Source organism: Ctenopharyngodon idella, chromosome 18 (genome assembly GCF_019924925.1).
Source record: "Ctenopharyngodon idella isolate HZGC_01 chromosome 18, HZGC01, whole genome shotgun sequence".
In the NCBI taxonomy this organism is placed as follows: Eukaryota; Metazoa; Chordata; class Actinopteri; order Cypriniformes; family Xenocyprididae; genus Ctenopharyngodon; species Ctenopharyngodon idella.
In genome coordinates this window covers 33,212,258-33,233,015 of record NC_067237.1, presented here as the reverse complement: position 1 = coordinate 33,233,015, position 20,758 = coordinate 33,212,258, and the positions used below count along the sequence as shown (strand labels likewise).

Sequence of the window (20,758 nt, the reverse complement as noted above, 5' to 3'; positions counted from 1 at the left end):
AGAATGGTGAGCTGTAAGAATAGCTTAGATTTCCAAAAAAGGAAAAGTGCGTACGTCTGCTTAGACCCTAACCCTTTTCCACGTCAAAGACTGTTTTTATAAATATGAGCGTTGACGTGGATTTAAGCATACGCACACTCTGAGATCAAATCTGTGCGTACGCACACTTTATAAATGAGGCCCATGAAGTGCTACAGTGATCTGTCACACCACATAGCGCCAAGAAAGATCGCGACACCTCGAGAGGTGTCTATGGTCTCGCTCCAGTCTATAGGAAAGTAGCCCATTTTTGATGCTTGGGAGGTTTACTGTGCTTGCAATTTTATTGTGCAAAAAAATCTACACGATTCACATAAATGATATATTTTGATTCAAAAAGCGACTAGTTTGCAGATATGAACTAACCTTCTGTCAGTGTTGGGGAAGCTACTCTGAAACTGCAGTTTGACAAGCTACAAGCTACCCTTCTGAAAAAGTAGTTAGCTACAATACAAGTTACTATCAAATAGTAGCTATCTACATTGAAACTACTTTGATTTAATTATTTTTTACAATGACATAGCTTATTATAAATAACTGAATAACTGTTAATGAAGAATGTTTAAGTAAAATGTTTAGGGTTTAAACGCAGTGCACTACAATTATGATTTCAAAGTGTACTGTTTTATATTGTAAACTTTATCATACAATACTCAAATGTAGCCTATATCTCACACTGACTGTCAAAGTGCAAAATTGCTACAAATGTCACATCAAGAACAAAATATATGCAACTTAAATTGGAAACACAGAAAAATGCAGGTTAAACTCAAAGCACATGCAGTGATGAAGCTTTAAGACTCGAATCACACGCTTCTTGCGTGAACATAGTGCATTTTATTCTGAAACCCGCGCAACCTATTTTATTAGATTAGCCTTTGCCATGTGATAAGCACGCTAAGCTATATCACGATTTTGTTTTCTGTTCAATTGACGGATGCTTTGCCAATGCAATGACGCAAAACACCACGTTAGTGATCTTTTAGGTTCATTATAAAACTGGCAGGACAGATTAAACTATGGCGGGTCACCACTGTAATAAAATAGTTCGCATACATTTGATATAGACTGCAATAAAGCAGGACAATCAATTTCAAAAGGCTATTATTCACCTGTAAGTGCTTGTAGTCTTCGACACAAACAGCATTTTAAACCCACTCCTGTCCTTTACAAAATCATCAGACGATCTATTCTCGGTGAACTGTAAATCTGCAAGATGCGTGATATAATAATAGATGGCGGTAATGCACCATTTTAGTTTGTGATCTAGTAAGACGCTTTGCTGCTTCAATGCATTGCAGCCTCGTCAGAACGCAAAACGGAATGTAGCTTTTGGAATGTAGCTACACCGCTACTTGCTGGAAAAAGTAGTTAACTACTAGAAAATCTACACTGTTTAAAAAGCAACTGAGCTACTGTCAAGCTACTGAAAAATGAAGTTAAGTTAGTAGCGTCGCTACATGTAGTTAACTACTCCCCAACACTGCCTACTGTATGCCACTCCCACACCATTCGTGCATCAATGTAGCAGGAGCAACTTTTCTCTATTTACGGATATGACGAGACACGCACAGCGAGTGACGTATGTATGCAATTTCTTGTGAAAAACATCCTGACAAATCTCAAATATAAACACTTATATTAGGCTTACCATAATAAATCAGGGTAAGACAAAACATGTATTGGGAGGAGGATTAATGATGCATTGACTTAAATTTTGTTAATTTGAACAGAATAAGGTTACATAGTGTCCCTTTAAACTGGGGATGGCCTGGACATGTTTTTTTTTTGTTGTTGTGTGTTTTTTTTTTTTTTTTTTTATTCACCCCGTAACTTTGTTAACCCTGAATGTTCAATGATAAACCATAATGCTGATAAATGAGTGAGTTGAAAAAGCTGCTTTCCTTAAAAATGTAAAACAATGAGACCTTAATTACAATTTCTCACTAAATATATTTACATGACATACAATTTGCCATCAGTGCAATACATAGGAATGTTGCATAAATACCAAATGTTAAACTTTTTCCTCTGTAAACAAAAATAAATGAGATGACGGCGATCAATATGACTCTTCTTGTAAAGCAACATTTACCACGTTCATACCAGATAAAACAACTTCACAGAAATCATCCTGAAAAACTGAAGATCCTGAAGAACCTGGCCCATAAACAATCAGATATGATTCAGCAATACTAGAAACATGATTCATGTACAATATGTAGCACGTGTACATAGTATATACTGATTTTCATACAGATCATGGATTGCTTTTGTATGAATATTTTCATGTAACTTTGGCAGTTTTTCTTTTTTTTTTTCTTTTTTTTTAGAATCAAAGTTGTTTCAAAAAAATAAAAAGATGATATCAAACAGTCAACAAATGTGATGTAAGCTTGCCTTTCAGAGCCCATGTTCACAGTGATAATTCAGAAAGGCCGAAAGCCTATGGTAAAAAAAAGAAAAAAAAAAAAAGAAAAAAAAAAAGGAAACGTAAAGGAACTAAACCTACGAAACAAACAAAAATAACATCCCACCCCTCCTGCCTGGACCGGCAGCACTCAAGGTGGTTTTCATTGTTGTCAACGACTATAAAATTACAAACACGTATGAAGAGATTCATAGCAGTCATCGCCATTTTAAAAAATGGTCTCTTTTTAAAGTCGGCTTAAAATACAAAACGTTGGAGGGGAGAGGGTCCGAGCCGACGCCCACAGTCACTGCGAACACATGGGAGAGACGTCACCAAGAAAACGAGACATGCACCACCAGTGCTGTGTGAGGAAGGGTGTGTTACCAAAAACCAAACAAACAAACCAACAAAAAATGGTGTGAAAACGAAAAGACGAACAAAACCGCTACACACTGAAAGAGAGGATGATATACACCGGACAAAAGAATCGAGCAAATTTAGAAAGATACCAACTTCACCAATAATTCATATGCGTTTGTTATTTTTTTAACATCAGGTTTGGCACTTTATCTGAACAAATACAGTATCTGTTCAAAAAGACTAATCGTCAGTAAAACAAAACTGTATTCAACATCTCTTGAACATAACTTTTTAGAATATAATATTTGATAGAGAGCATACGGTAGGTAAACACTTTTGTACGTACTTGTAGTTTAAAATGAACATTCCAACAGATGTTTTACACACATGCACAAAAACAAACACAACCGTCTTGCGTTGCAATATCCCTCCCGCTCTTTTTTTTCTCCCCACTGGTTCTTTACGATACTTCCTCAGCTGACCGCGTGTCTGATTTGAGACGTACAAACTCTTTGGCCACTTCGTCGTTGGTCCTTTGCGAGAGTATTCTCATGATGGTCAGACCGGTTTCATCCATCGTTACGCTCCTGGCGAGTGGATAACAGGCGTTCAGGCTGCCCTTTTCGGCCAGTTCTCTGAGCTGCAGGACCGTCATACCGATGATTCGGTCCTCTCGGGCAAAGCAGTAGTCCTTCACGGAGATGTGAAGCTCGTAGGCCTCTGGGCCATGTTCGTTACTCAGCACGCTGCACAGAAAAGGTACAAGAACATAATTTATATTAATACACATTAATGTATTAAGCACACGTTCCAGGTGTAAGCTGCCTGACATGCTGTCGATTACAAAGAGTACTTAATCTCCTGATCAAAACACAGGCGAAGAAGAAGCAGAAACTAGCAACAGCATATGTAAGCAGATGCATGTGTAAAATAACATAATCATCAACATTAAACAGCATATAAATCAAAAGTGTGCAACCGAATGAAATGTCAACCTAGGACGAGCTATAGAACTAGGGATGGGTATCGAAACACGCTATTAAATGAGCCCTGGGGCTAAATTATGAAAGATCGCAGTATCGATAAGCTCCGACGTTACCGGTTCTTCTGTCGGTACTAGAGAAATAAGAAAATACACATACTATTTATTATTGCTATATAGACGTTATCTTGCAAATTCTATCTTGCCAGCCGTTTCTATATGCGATAATATTGAACCATTTGTTTGTGATGCATTTTTTGCTATTCGCAATCCAGAAGAGCGAGATCTCTCACGCAGAGCTACAGCAAGCACAACACGAAAGTCCCTGCTTAATGCTTGAGAGAACTAAACGTTCAAACGTCTGGTTACACTTTAGGCCTGTGGTAATCTAATTTGATTTATTATACTGTATTTTGCTTCCAAGAATTATAAAAAGAAGATATCTGAAGTAAAAATATTAAAAACTAGCCACATTCCATCTAGCGCAACTTCTTTCCCTTCACAGCGGTGCACATTCGTTCCTTCCTAAAAGCTCAAACTTAAAATGAGAATCAGCACAATTGGTGATTGTTGTAAAACGCAGCCTCTACTGTTACTGCTATTAAAAGCACAATAATCCACACAAGAGATGCTGTTTCCATCTTCAAGGCGGCTTTCTGTGTGTGCGCTCCAAAACAGACCGCAACTAGACAAGCAAATTATACTTTAGGCTTCAAATAATCTAAATGATCAAATACACAAAAATATATCAAAATGACTGGCGTGGAGAGTATTAAACACTTTGTGTCTTAAATGGGTGTACCGGAATACCGTAGTACCGGATCGATAAGCAGTATCGGTACAAGTAGTAATACCGTTAGTAAAACTTCGGAATGAAAATTTCCTTATAATTTACTCACCCCCATGTCATCCAAGATGTTCATGTCTTTCTTTCTTCAGTCGAAAAGAAATTAAGGTTTTTAAGGAGAACATTCCAGTATTTTTGTCCATATAGTGGACTTCAGTGGGGTTCACTGGGTTGAAGGTCTAAATTGCAGTTTCAGTGCAGCTTCAAAGCACTATACACGATCCCAGACGAGGAATAAGGGTCTTATCTAGCGAAACGATCAGTCATTTTCTAAAAAAAAAAATATATATATATATATATATATATATATTTATATTTATATTTATATACTTTTTAACCACAATTGCTCATCTTGCACTGCTCTGTGATCCGCCACACGTTACGTTGAAAGGTCATGCGTGACGTAGACGGAAGTACCGTGGTAGGGCGAAAAACTCCTTCTAATTTTCTCCTCCCAACTTCAAAATCGTCCAATATTGTTGTTTTACCTTCTCTTTTTTTTTTGTTTTGGGCGTTTGGCTTAATCTCTGTACATTCGCTTTGTAGACATGACCTTTCCAACGTGATTACGTCATGCATGGTGGATCGCAGAGAAGTGCAAGACGAGCATTTGTGGTTAAAAAGTATATAAATTTTATTCATTTTTTTTTAGAAAATGACAGATCGTTTTGCTGTATAAGACCCTTATTCCTCGTCTGGTATTGTGTAGAGTGCTTTGAAGCTGCACTGAAACTGCAATTTGGCCCTTCCACCCAGTGAACCCCACTGAAGTCCACTATGGACAAAAATACTGTAATGTTTTCCTCAAAAACCTTAATTTCTTTTCAACTGAAGAAAGAAAGACATGAACATCTTGGATGACAAGGGGGTGAGTAAATTTTCATTCAGAAGTGAACTAATCCTTTACCAATACCCATCCCTATATAGGACTGTGCAAGCTTTGGGGGTGTTGATGGACTCCATCTACTCCATCTGTGTTTTGATCATCATTGTGAATTTTTACGAAACTTACCCACATTTAAATGTTGATAAAAAAAGAATGCATGAAGCTAAAATAAAACAGGTTTTTTGTTTAAAAGCAGAAGTTCTGTTCTTTCTTTTTTTTCTTTTGATTGCTTGTTCAGATATTCATACAACAAAATATTCTGGGGGCTATGAAACTTTTGTGAAAATGATCAAAAATGCTGGCGCTGGCTGTCAACTTTTTTAAAAAATGCTGGTGGGGAAAGAGTCAAGATAGTATTGGCTATGACTCAACAACAAATTCTAGACTAAGATGCTCTCTCCGCTCATTAGCCTTTATATACCGTATATAGTGTTTCTCATCTTGAGTAAAGAAAACACTGTACTTATTCAAACAAACAGTTCTTTAATTACCCTTGCATTGCAAAAGAGCAGAGATGCTCTAAAACAGTGGTTCTCAATGTGTGGGGCGTACAAGAAGCTGAGCTCGAGAGGTGGCCATCAAAAGAGCTCACTCACTTTTTATTTAAATTATGTGCTGATCTGTTTTTCTTTCTTATTATTATATTTTTCAATGTTTCAACAGCAACACAAACACAGTGTCTACACCAGACGTGACAAAGCAACCGTTGCAAATCCATTTGTCCTTTGTGTCAGAAGTAGTGTGAGTGCTCGGAGTATGCCATAAATAGAACAGGGCATCGGTTTACTGTCGGGGATTTGTTGTGTTGCATCGCACTGCATCCAGTGTAAACAGATTCACTGATTATAATGGGTTTTATTGTCTTCTGTCACGTTGCGCCCCTCACGTCAGGTATAGACACGGTGAAAGTGAAACAATTGCAGGTGTTTTCCATTGCAGATTTTCAATTTCAATTAAAATTTTTTTTTTTTTTTTTTTAAAGGTTTAAGGGGGGAGGTGTAGCATGACCAAAAAGGTTTAAGAACCACTGCTCTAAAAGGTGAGGATCCAATGGAGTTACAATGATTAGTCACAAGCTCTTTTTAACACGCTTCATTGGTTAAATATTTTCAAAACCCACAGACCATTATTTCTCCTCATTGTAACTGTGTGAGCATAGGCACATGCCTAATTCCTATTCATAAATCCGGCCCTGCACATAATGCATTTACAATGGAAGTCATTGTAAGCCATTGTAATGGCTTACACACGAAACAAGACATTAAATCAAAATAAACATTAAAATAAAAACTTCTGAAAAAAAATATGTAAGACATTAACATACACTTTTTTCATTTGTTAACATTAGTTAACTTCATTAGTTAAAATGAACTACCAATGAACAACACTTTTACAGCATTTATTAATCTTAATGTTAATTTCAACATTTGCTAAAATATGTATATTTTATTAACCTTTGTAAATGTTAGTTAATAAAAATGTTAATGTTCGTTAATAAAAATGTTAATGTTCATGTTCAAGTTCAGTGCATTAACTAATAATAGCAGATGCAACTTTAGATCTTAAAAATGTATTAGTAATGTTGAGATGAATATTAACTACGATTAACTAATCATGCAGAAGTACTGTTGTAATGTTGTTGTAATAAACTGTTACAGTGCAGCTAACTAATGTTAACATACGAAACCTTATTGTAAAGTGTTTCCAAATAATCAAAATCTGTTAACATTAGTTAACGCACTCTGAACTAACATGAACAAACAATTTAAAAAACATTTTTATTAAATAACATTAAGAAAGGTTAATAAATTCTTTGAAAATATATTGCTCATTGTTACTTCACGTTAACATATCTTATTATAATCGGTACCGATATTTAATATATTATAATAATATTATATAATATACCAATTAGGGATGTGCCCGAAGCCGAATACCATATTCGGAAAGGAAATGACGTGTACTACGAAGCCCCTAAAGGGAAAACACATGAGATCGGAGGAGAAAATATATTTCTTTCTATATAAATGCTTTCTCTTGCAATATAGTTGGGTAATTATAATGTAAATAATTTGCCAGCATCAGGAAGCTGCTGTTAATATGCAGAGCATTGTTTTTTTTAAAACATTGGCCAAACTGGTGTTGACAAAAAAAATGTTCAGACACAAAGATGATTTTTTCCTTCAGATTAAGGGCACTGCCATGGGCAGTACCATGGCTCCAAATTATGCAAATTTCTATGTGGGCCTCTTTGAACAGAAATTTATCTTCAATGGTTTAAAAAATCCCTTTTTCTCACACATTGTACTCTGGCGAAGGTATACTGATGACATTTTTATGTTATGGTCAGGTACTGAAAATCTATTAGTCAATTTAATCGGATTTCTCAAATTTGCAGTACTGAAGAGTCATATATATATACAACAAAGTACTGATTTAACTAACAGATTTAGGGAGAGAGGTTACAATGAAGATTGGATACAGTCTGCAGCTAGGAGATTTGAAAATGAAAATCAAGAGACATCTCTAAATAAAAAACGCTTAAAATCAGAAAATAAAACTATTACATGTGTTGTTCGATACTCTCCTATTTGTACAGACATAAAAAAAGATCATAGATAAACATTTGTATATCCTAAAATCCGATCCTCTCCTTAATGATGTCTTTGAGAAAACACCAAGATATGTGTACAAACATCCTGCTACCCTACGTGATCTTCTGGTAAGAGCTGACGTTTATTTATCTGTAGAACGATCCACTCACTTTTTATCTATCCCTCCAGGTAAACTATAGTTGTGGTTGCTGTGCCCAATGCAATTTTACTATAAAAACGTGTCTTTTCTCATCCTCATTCAGGAAAGGAGTTTAAAATTAAGGGTGTCATCAGCTGTACTACTAAAAACGCCATTTACATGATAAAATGTCCATGTGGGTTAGCGTATATAGGAAAAACAAAACGTGCTTTAAAGACTAGGATTGCAGAACATCGAAGCAGTATACGTACAAATGATCAAAAAAATCCCGTAGCAGTACATTTTAACTTAAGACATAACCTTTCCACACTCAAGTACATTGGAATTGAACATGTTAAATTACCTAGAAGAGGTGGAGATGTCAAAACTATTTTATCAAAAAGAGAAGCGTACTATATTTATACACTTAATACTCTTTTCCCTAAAGGTATGAATTTAGAACTTGATCTCAGTTCATTTTTCTAATTGGTATTTTTTGTATGGAAATGTGAATGTTGTTAATATAGTCCTATTTGTTGATGCTCCAATGTAGTTGTCTTGGTTTTAATTGTGGCATACTATAGCTGTTCACATGATTGACCTTGATTGCCAACAGCTGTAACCAATTGAAATTGTTTCATTCTGAGTAACCTACTTATTGAGTTGTTGCCTTTCTATGTATGTTTGCCTGACGAAGGTCTCTGACCAAAACGTTGCCACTTTTAAACTTTGTTAAATAAAAGGGAGAATAACAGTGTGCAGATCTTCTTGGGATTATTTAATATGCGGAATATTGAAATCGCTTTTGAATGCGCGGACGGTTTTCACGCGCAATCACACGTGCTGTGTGTATACTAGGGAGAGTCAGCTACTTATTACACATTTCACAAGATTAAATACGGATCTTGCCTTTCCGAATACGGATTTAGTATTCGGGCACACCCCTAATACCAATCTTTATTGCTTACTTGTTACATCCAATATTTCAACTAACTTTTGTATAATATGCATATTGATAAAGGGACTGTTGTAATACATTTAAAAGGTCATCTGCCAAGAAGCCCTAAAAGTATAATCACTAAGTATGATCTCAACTTACAAGTTAAAATAACATGCTATATGTTTTTTTTTTTTTTTTTACATGAGTAACTGAAAACCTTTACAGGATGCTTCATTCACGTCTCTAATTTACAGAAAGCCTGAGGTGACTGTCAATATCAGCCAGCACAACATAAACAAAAATGTTTGTCCAATTCATGAATGTAAATGCAATGTCTTCTATACAGGTATGTCTTGGATCTGATAAAGCACCCTGAGTCTGTAAAGCACCCTTGACAGTAGTACACAGCAACCTGGTCAGCCTGTTTTATAAGCTTAATGTTTCGCATCTATCAGATACAGAAATCACATTGACAGAGTGAAAAGCACCACACAGGAGCTCTTTTATGATACCACACAAAAATGGCTTAAGACTCCATTAAGCTAAAAGGCCCTTAATATCCAAAGGTGGTCTTTGATTTGATGTTTTTTATGTGCGCTCTAAGTGAGAGGTTAATTCAGCGTGTCTAAGTTTGTGCCTGGCTTCCATCATATTTTACTCTTCGGCTTTGAATGCCATTGATACATCAAATGCAGGTCTTTTTGTTAAGTCAACTGTTCTGGAAAGCCTTTCTTAATTAATTATCTTTTCTTCCACAAGGGTCTTTTAGGCCTAAAATGAGTCTGTCAGAAGTAAATCTTCATGTGAACGGTTGATTTCAGTACTGTTGTTCAAGTGCATTTGTGCAGTTTAAAGCTGATAAGTCAATGCCACTGGTGAAAAAAAAAAAAGGAAGTAGACAAGACAATTGCTGATGTATAATGCTCTATTTACAGTCAGACATGATTCATTTATTTCACAAGCAAAAAAGGTCCAATAACAGGAGGGTTACCAAGATAAAGTGAAAAGTATTTGGCTGGTCCATGAGCTCCATATAAAATACAACAGCTTTTATTAGGGTGCTTTCACACTGGAAGTTTCGTTTGAAACGGCACGGTTCGCATTAAAGGGTTAGTTCACCCAAAAATGAAATTTCTGTCACTAAGTACTCACCCTCATGTCGTTCCAAACCCGTAAGACCCTCGTTCATCTTCGGAACACAAATTAAGATATTTTGGATGAAATCCAAGTGTTTCTGAACCACACATAGGCAGCAACGTCACTGCAGTGCAGTGCTTCCGTGTTCTACGTCAGAATGCCGGCTTATTATTGGCCAGCTCCTGCGTCAGCATCACACACATGTGTGGTGCTGCTCACATGTACAGCACTGGCGGCGTTCGGATGTAAACACGGAAGCGCTGCACTGCGTTCACTACATCAACTGCGTAGGAGAATGACAGGGAAGAGAAGAAATTGTTGAATAAAGTTTGTTTTTGCGCACAAAAAGTATTCTCGTTGTTTCATAACATTAAGGTTGAACCACTGTAGTCACATGGACTATTTTAACGATGTCTTTGCTACCTTTCTGGACCTCAAAAGGTGCAATGACTTTGCTGCCTATGTGTGGTTCAGAAACCCTGGATTTCATTAAAAATATCTTAATTTGTGCTCCGAAAATGAACAAAGGTCTTACAAGTTTGGGACGACATGAGGGTGAGTAATTAATGACAGACATTTCATTTTTGGGTGAACTAACCCTTCAAAAATTGTTAATGTGAAAGCTGTCATACAGACCTAAGAGAGCACCGGGGTACTGAACCTGAGACTACCTGAAGGAGGTGGTCTGAGTTCGGCTGCACTTTAACTGGGCATGATTCGTGTGAATGTGAAAGCAACTCGGACTCGATGCACACTTGTTCAGGAAGTAAAGTAACCTGCGCATACGTTTTAGCTGATTACGACATCACTTGTTCAACAACGCATGTAGGGGACGACAGTGGTGATGATTTACCTTGGATACGAGTGAGAGTGAGCATGCAGTGTAATTACGCTTAATGTGTGCAATCAGAATGGCAAATGAGTCTCCTCAAAAGAGTCCATTTGCAAGTGGCAGAAAGCTGCCTTCATGCGATGCACATACAGTGTCGTTCACTCTGCTGCATATAATAGCACCAAATGAATAAAAATCACAATTCAGCATTCTGTTTTCTAGACCAATGCTGCGAGGGGCGCCAGGAACAATCGCGCTCGGAATCAGACTGCAGAAAAAGTGTCTTACATGATCTTTCAAATGTAAGCTTCATTTCTTTCTGTAAAACTTAAAGGGGGACTCAGTGATATTTCAAATCCACTGTTTGGAAGTTAGTCGGGCCGAGTCCAACAACAAACGTCTAACCAATCAGCATCAGGGGGCGTATGATGTTTGAGGAGAGAGAACGAGTAAGAGGGAGATTTGAAAATAAGAAAAAAAAAAAAAAACCTGCAGAACGAGAAATGGGACACAATACAAAACAGCTCAAAAGAATATCACTGGAATGAAGGTTTATGCCTGGGCAAGTGCTTTAGGACCCGGTTATACTTTCCAGCGCTGGAGAGAGATAAGAGGGAAGGCCTGAAAACTGCTTTGATCCCGCTTATCATGTGAGTACATTGGGTTTTGATTGTCTGGAGCTGCTGTGCTGTTTGCGACTAACAACAAACACTTTGTATTTACTCTTGTGTACTGTATGTTCATTTTTTGTGCTTCCTTGTTGTTCGTTCATCAACTGCGCTTTATTTTTCGTGAAGCATTTTGTTGCACATCAGCTGTGATAAACAGACATCCACTCGCATTGCATGTGTAACAGCGGCCAGATAGAGTTCTGCAGTTAAACCACTGCGCACTGACGGCCGCTAGAGAACGCGGTGTTTAGCGTCATTAGTAGTGCACTAGCCTCACATGCCAGCAGCGATCGGGCTGGGGTTCGAGACCGATTCGGAGCAGGGTGGTTAGAATTGGAGTGTGAGTTTTGGAGGCGGAGCAATGAAGAGAGGGATGGGTTTGTTTGGGTTGATTTTAAATATCAACAATGTCCAACAGTGTAGTTCAAATACCACTTACTGCACCTTTAAGGACAAAATGACTGAGAGAAATATGTGATTACAGAGGGAATAATAGTGGTCACATATCGAACCATGACTTTATTCACTTACTAGTAGCTGGGATGTCATTTGCAGTAATATAACCCTGTGGAATTGACATCCAGCTCTTAAAAATCAATTTTATGATGTTATCAGTAGGTAATACATGGAACGTGTATCAAGCCAAAGTCACGTGAACCACTGAAATTTCGACACTTTAACTGGGAAGATGAACAAAGGTCTTACAGGTGTGGAACGACATGAGGGTGAGTAATTAATGACAGAATTTTCATTTTTGGGTGAACTAACCCTTTAAATAGTTCAAAAAGTCATGCTCCTTGGCTCTACTCATTAACTGCGTAATGCTGGCTGTATTTCTTTTCCTGTTGATAGTGTTTCCTTGGAGTTACAAAGTAAAATAAAAATCTTGGAGTCATCTTTGATGCCAGCCTGTCATTTGAACCTTTTGTGCAGAACACCGTTAAGACCACCCTTGAATAATAAGAAATGTTTCTTGGGCAGCAAAATCTGCATATTAGAATGATTTCTGAAGAATCATGTGACACTGAAGTCAGGAGTAATGATGCTGAAAATTCAGCTTTCCATCACAGGAATAAATTACATTTGAAAATATATACAAATATAAAACAGTTATTTTAAATTGTAATAATCTTTCACAACATTACTGTTTTTACTGTATTTTTGATCAAATAAATGCAGCCTTTGTGAGCAAAAGAGACTTCTTTCAAAAACATTTAAAAAAAAAAATCTTACATACCCCAAAACTTTTCAACACTAGTGTATGTGATACTGAACAAGGGCAGCACTTATACCATATTTTGGTACGTAAAAAAAAAGGATATTACCATGGTTCCATCTCCATAATCATCATAATTTTGAAATATTTTTGTAAACACCAACTGTTATATAGTTTATATATGAGTATTAACTAAAGAAAAGTTCCATTCCTGTATGAAATGAATACTCACTACTGGAATGTTTCATTGTATTTTGGAGACCAGTTGTTATTCTTGGTTTTGGTGCTAAACTTGCGTTTCTTGTCAGCCAAGTGTGGGCCGATGGCATTGATCTCCACGAAGGGGCGAAACATGGCATTGGTCTGCCAGTTGATGTTGTTCACACCCACAACTGCAGGGAAGAAGAGGATGGTCTTGAGTTAGATCATCAAACACTATAATGGTAAATAAGACACTGAACTCACCATGAAATGAAAATTGACAATTCAATTTTTTTATGGAACATTGCAGTATTTATTATAAGTGATTTATCTGTGCACTTCTTTTATTTAAAAAAAAAAAAAAAAAAAATCATGTTCCTCATAATCTCTAATCAAAATAACTTCCCCTCTCTCTTGCAGCGACATTTTTTCTGTGATGACATGTTTATTGACGTGAGGGTTGGACAACCTGTCACTCACATGAGATCACCTAATTGCAAATCACAACCATCCAATCAATTCTTTATGAACAAAATCAAGTTCCGCCCTACATTTGTTCTTGTTCCAGAAGCCGTTTCAGATATATGTCATAATAGGGAAGAAAAGACTATCACAACATTTGTTTCATGCCGACTTTAAACTCTCTAATGTGTTTTAATAGAATTCAGTATTCAGATCTAGGACTGTGTGAAACTAAACTAAACCTAAACTTGACTACCAGAGCGGTTTGTCTAGACTCGCTGTAAGATTGCAATGAGAACTCTAACATGGAACATCCAGACCTCCTTTGTAAAATAAATGCATTGTTATAAAACATAATTATCTGATCAGATGAGGCATGTTGGAAGCTTTTGCGAAATTGCAGACCAGGCCACATCTCTGATAATTTATTTTTATGTTAATGTGCAAAGCTGCACAGCAACAGTAAACAGCCTACACATTAATAAACTATAGTTTAATGTAATGTATACAATAAATCATGGAGAAACAGTTAATTATTAATATTATAATGTCTGTTTTGTGATGTGCCTCAAATTCATACATAAAATTCATAATAACAAAATGTCACTGGCATTGTTTTGATTACAAAAGTGGAATTTTTTTTTTTTTTATTGTTATTTTTTAATGCAATGGGCTAGTTAGCTAGTCTGCTTTATTACGTTGTGCTTGCGGGTCATTAACCGAGCAACAGCAAATGAGTCTCACAATCCAAACACTTTATCAATGAAATTACACAAAGTGATTAAATGAATACAGAGTCTGTGCCAAAGAGAAACATGCTAATTAGAATAATTTAGGCCTCAGAGTTTTGTAATCATGAATTAATCACTGTGTGTGTGTTACCTTTGACGCTGACTTTGTGCTCTCCAGTACCGGGGTGTGAGATCAGGTCCACCTGGATGGCGACCTCCCCAATGGATCCAGACGTGGACTGACCTGGAATCAGTTTTGAGTCACATAAGAGCATGCGTAACACACTGACCCACACGTCAAATATACAATAAAACCATAGATATCAGTAATCAATTATGTTGCAGGACAAATAAAGCATATTTTCTAAACACTGTGTTCCAAATTATTATCCAAGTGAAATATCAGTAGGATTTCAGCACAATCAACAGTTTTTCAAAGAAAGTGTTTTATTTCTCATATCTTTTTAGATAGCTGGTATCAATCACAGACAGGTTTGTTCAGTAGTTTGCCACATCTTCTTAGGTAAATGGAAAACCTACTTAGTTGTTCCACTTATCAAGTAAGTCACAGTTCTCATGCAATATGGGGAGGAAGAGATCTTTCTGAAGATGAAAAGCATTAAATGGTGCAATGTCTTGCAAAAGGCATGAAAACAACTAATATTTTGCAAAAACTGAATAAAGATTATCGAATTGTGAAAACAGTTGAGAGTGATTTAGAGCACAGAAGAACTCGGTCAGATAAAGGCTTATTAAGGAAAGTTTCAGTAAAACAAATTAATTGTATTAAAAGGGCAGCTATAAAAATGCCACTGTTGAGCAGCAAACAGGCATTTGAAGCTGCTGGAGTCCCAAGAACCTCTCCATGCAGGCTGGAAGTTGTGCATAAAGTTGCTTTTCTACCACCCCTAACCAAAGCTCACAAAGAGAAACATTAAAAAAAATTAAACTCTATCCTTACTGGAGTAGATTCAGACAGATCGCTCCTGAATGGGAAAATAACTTAGCAGTAATTGGTGTGTTCTGTATCTTTGCATTTGCCCTTCAAGATTTGCAGCAAACAGTGAAACTGTCAAGGCCACGTTTGCCCAAACTAATTCAAGAACGCATGACGTGTCAGCTAAATGAACAGCTACAGAATGACCTACAGCGTCCACGGCAGACATCAACAATCGATCAAGATTGGATTAACCTCGTCTCTGCTTTCATTTGCTCTCTGACCTCGTAACAATCACTGTTTCATAAAGAGTCTCTTTGGCAGATGCCTGAAGGGCCTCTGGATTTATTTTACAGGCCACAATTAGATAGGGAAATTTAAAAGACTTTTACAATAAGGCTACAAATGGTAAACTATGAAAAATGTGATCACCAGAATTTTATTACTTGAACTTTCATTTTGACATTTAGCATTTTGTCCTGATTTATAAAAATAAATAAATAAATAAAAAATCACATCATGAAGAATCTAATTTGTGATAAATAAATATATGATATTGTATGACCACATTAAAATCAAAAACACTCTCTCCTCTGGTCAGACTGAAAAAAAATAAAAATAAAAATCCTCTCCAGAATCATTCACATTGACTCTGAACTCTAGTGACAGGGTCTCATACCTCCACCGGACCCCACAGGACACATTTTCACAGGTCTTTTCACAGACTAAGAAAACAAACTTGTCTCTGGAGGGATTTTAAAGACAGTTTAGAAAGGAGTGAGAGGAAACTGGGGGAACCAGGGATTTTCCCTCGAATCATGGAAAGTGAATTGATTACTTCCAAAGCTAGACTGAAGGAGTCAGAAGTCACAGCAAACAATAGAAGCGCTTATTAAATTGTGTTGATATTTCTGCATATAACTGAGACAGAGTTAGACTTTGAATTTCTGGAGATGAGCACATTATCTAAATCAAGATAAAAATAAGCTGCTTTACATTTCTCAGTTGTTTTGCACATCATTATCACATCTTCACTGCACTGAAATACACAACGACATACCTAAGAAGATGTACACAAAAGCATTTACTTCTAGATATCTATATCTACAAACAACAGGGTTGATAGTTACACTAGTCTAGCTGTATAATGCTGTTAGATTCAGTTTTTAACCCAGTTTAAACGTGCAAATTTTTAAAAAAAACAAAAAAACAATTGTAAGCACAACCCAGTGTGACGTGTCTGCTGTGTAAAATCCACAGAGATTCCCTTTCTGAACCAAAAGAGCCCCGGATATCTTTCACCTGCTCTGATAAAAAAAACAAAAAACTAACTGCAATGATGAATAACTCCAAACATAAAGTTTGATGAATTATAAACAGTGTATTGGGAAGTAAACACATCCTCACCTCAACACACACACACACACACACACACACAAAACTGTGTATTAAAGAAATCACATTCTGTCTACAGTCTTTGCCTCAGGAGCTCCGAAAGAAAGTGAGACAGGAAGTGAAACTTTGTACTCTTTACTGCACACAGCACAATATATACTGTATGCCAGTGGTTCCCTTTCGAGGGAACTCGCGCTGCGTCAATGATACTTTGGAACGCCTCTGATTGCGTCTGAATCACGTGTGTCAACTAGTCCAATGGCGAGAGTGAACATCACGGGCGGGTGACGTCAAGACCAGGAAAGCATGTAAGCACATCTGTAATATCCAGTGTTCATACTGTGTCTTATTTATTGCTGTCTGTCCCGATCTAGTACAGCACAATCACAGTATTTGTAAGAATGGCGAATAAGCAAACATTCAAGCAGTGTGTTCCTCCCTGCCCTCGTTTCTTAACAGGTGGGGATACACACGACTTGCCCTGTCAGACCTTCGAGTTGGCTGACTGTGAGCATTGTGAAAGGCTGCTGCTTTGCACACTCTGCTCTCGCCTGTCACTCTTAGAGGAAGGTGTTCAGGTTAGTGTTCCTCAAGGTTCTGGCCCTGCTCTGCGGCTTCTTCTGCCCAGGGGGAGAGCCAGGTGCTTCATTTATCTGACTCTGAGGGGTTAGATGTTATGAGCATAGAGGAGTAATCGCCACCTCTTCCCCAGTGTATGAGAAGCTGGTGGAGGTGATTACTCGCACTGTGTCTAAGTTAAATATTGATTGGCCAGCTGAGAAACAAGGCGCTCGTCCAAAAAGCAAACTAGATTAGCACTTTTTGTCACCAAGCACTACACCTCCACCACGGGGCCTTCCCTTTTTCCCAGATTTACACAGTGAAATATCTAGATCATAAAATAAAATGTTCTCATCACATGTTTTCAGCCCCCAAATGCAAATATATTCAGATATAAGGGGGTTGAAAGAGATCAGTTATGGGACGATGCCTAGGATTGAGCAGACACTTGCGAGCTATCTGTCACCTAGCTCAGCATTGCAGTCTAAAAACTACATCAACACTAGTGGGTAAAGCGTATACGGCGGCAGGTCAGGCTGGTGCATGTCTGCATACCATGTCTATTTTGAAGGCATGTCAGGCTGACCTGCTGAGGGATTTGGATGATGGCGAGGGGGTGGGGCCTGACGTGGTTCGGTGCACAGATTTATCTCTCAGGGCCACAAAGGAGACTGCTAGAGCTATTGGGCTGTCTATGGCAGCCCTAGTGGCCACTTAGAGGCATCTCTGGCTGAACCTCTCAGATAATAAGGAGAAAGACAAGTCTTTTCTTCTTGACGCTACGCTTTCGCCGCCTGGCCTCTTTGGCGACGCAGTAAATAATGTTGTCGAGAGGTTTCAGGAAAGTAAAAAACAGGCGGAAGCGTTCAAGTGGTAGCTCCCTTGCTGTCCCCAACCCTCTGGGGCTGCTGGGCGTGAGCAGGTTCACGGGTGCTCATGTCCTAATGTTGCTCTCAGTATTCCACGGACAGGCACTTGTAAGCATGGTGTTTGGGCATTATCGTTCCCAAAACGTCATTGACGCAGCGCAAGTTTATTTAATGTATGTATTAAAATGTATTTAATACATTACATAAAAAAAGTCAATTAAATTAATTAAATAAATAAATAAATGAAAACAAAGCACCACCTCTCTTGTACGTATTCTGTGTTTCGGAGCAGCCAAAGCCATTTCTCAATGTGCTGTGTGAAATACAGAATGAACTGAGGCTCAAAACACCCAACTGCTTCATGAACATTGGATTCGCAAACTACATCTCTCAGTTGGATAAAGAAAAGTTTTGATGGATGACGATTGTAAAGAAGGTAAAGATGATTACGCTGACATACAGGAGTCGTACATTAGGCATGCACAAGTCCGTTATTATTGATGCGCAAACAAACTGTATATGTGCTCTCGACTCACTGATTGCTATAACATCGTATTTCTGCATAAACAGTTCAATATATTTGCGTAGTTGTCAAAATTACTGTACTACTGTGAGTGTTTTTTAACGGATACTCACTAAAGCATGTTTTGGAGGAGTAGCTATATACAGCATAGTAGCTATATACAGCCCTTTGGCATTTCCCTGTGGTCTTGTTTGCTATAGCAGGTTGACTTGTGCTTATTTAAGTTACTGTGTAACTGAGCAGAGCAAGTCATTTTAAGTTGCAAAGAATGTCTGCAAAGTATATTTGCAAAAAAGAACACTGAAGGTTTAAATCTATCTTGAATTTCTTTTGTTCTCTTGAATTTCGAGCAGAACTGTCTCACTGCATGGAAACCTCTCTCTCTCTCTCTCTCTCTCTCTCTCTCTCTCTCTCTCTCTCTCTCTGTCGCTCCCTCCAGTCCTGACAGGGAGATATATGATCAGGTCTGCCAGGAGCACAAACATGGTCTTACCTTGAGAGGTTTGGGTGCATATATATTTCTTGATCAAGGCATCTGTGGGTTGAGTGTAAAGGCTGAGGGTGTATTTCAAGGACTTGAGTTCGGGGCTCTTTTCCAGGAAGGTTTTCTTCAGACCGTTTCCACCCGCATGGAAATATTGCTGAATGTAGAAACAAAAGCACTGGTTACTGAAAGAGTCATGCTGCTTGTAGCTACGGATCACTCATCCATCACAGCCTTAACCTGAATAACCATCTATTCATTGAGACAGAGCTAATGAATCATATAAAAGTTTTCAGCAGTCACTGTCGGAAGTAATTCAGGGATATTCGCAGCAGGGTTACTTCTACTAAGCAGCACATTTTATGTCTTTATATATTGGATAATATTAAACTCAATTTTTAAAGATGGAAATTCATAGTTAATTTATCACAAATTAGTGAACATTGGGGTGAATTTTAAATCATTTCAGTACATTGGTCCTAGTTATTGATTTGTGAAAACCTGATAATCTAATCAATTTTCCAGGACTTTCTCTGTTGTTCTTTAAATGTTTGAAAAACACAACTTGATCCTAGAGAATTAGGACCAATTTCAAATCTCCCTTGTCTGTCAAAAATACTAGAAAAGACAGTATCCTCACAACTATGCTCCTTCTTAGAAATAAATGGTATCTGCGAAGATTTCCAGTCAGGATTTAGACCGCATCATAATACTGAGAATGCTCTCACTGAAGTTACAAATGATTTGCTCTTATCAACCGATTGTGGTTGTATCTCTTTATTACTGATACTGGACCTTAGTGCTGCATTTGATACTATCAACCACAACATTCTTTTTTTTAAATAGACTCAAAAATTATGTTGGCATTAGTAGAATTGCATTGGCATGGTTCAAATCATACTTATCTGACCATTATCAATTTGTAGCAGTAAATTAAGAGGTATCTTATCGATCACAAGTTCAGTACAAAGTACAGCATGGCTCATTACAAGGTACTACTAAATTCTGATAGATACACTATATTGCCAAAAGTATTGGGACACCCCTCCAAAGGTGACTTCAGGTGTTCCTATCACTTCCATGGCCACAGGTGTATAAAATCAAGCACCTAGGCATGCAGACTGCTTCTACAAACATTTGTGAAAGAATGGGTCACTCTCAGGAGCTCAGTGAATTCAAGCGTTGGACCGTGATAGGTTGCCACCTGTGCAATAAGTCCATTAGTGAAATTTCCTCACTATTAAATATTCCACGGTCAACTGTTAGTGGTATCATAACAAAGTGGAAGCAATTGGGAACAGCAGCAACTCAGCCACAAAGTGGTAGGCCACGTAAAATCACAGAGCGGGGTCAGCGCATGCTGAGGCACACGGTGCGCAGAAGTCGCCAACTTTCTGCAGAGTCAATAGCTACAGACCTCCAAACTTCATGTGGCCTCAGATTAGCTCAAGAACAGTGCATAGAGAGCTTCATGGAATGGGTTTCCATGGCCGAGCAGCTGCATCCAAGCCTTACATCACCAAGTGCAATGCAAAGTGT

The 20,758-nt window shown here is 37.7% G+C and overlaps 1 protein-coding gene across 4 annotated transcripts in view; it reads right to left on the bottom strand.

The window, feature by feature from the left end:
* Positions 1–1,972: 1,972 nt before the first annotated feature.
* Positions 1,973–20,758, bottom strand: part of LOC127499461 (protein unc-13 homolog C) — a 219,569-nt gene continuing 200,783 nt past the window's right edge. For all 4 annotated transcript variants that reach the window (XM_051869805.1, XM_051869802.1, XM_051869803.1 and 1 more), the window contains 4 exons: positions 19,229–19,376; positions 14,602–14,694; positions 13,289–13,448; positions 1,973–3,558 (listed from right to left, as the gene is read on the bottom strand). In XM_051869805.1, the coding sequence (XP_051725765.1) occupies positions 3,273–3,558; positions 13,289–13,448; positions 14,602–14,694; positions 19,229–19,376 (687 nt within the window). In that variant the 3' untranslated portion in view covers positions 1,973–3,272. The remainder of the gene's footprint in view (positions 3,559–13,288; positions 13,449–14,601; positions 14,695–19,228; positions 19,377–20,758) is intronic.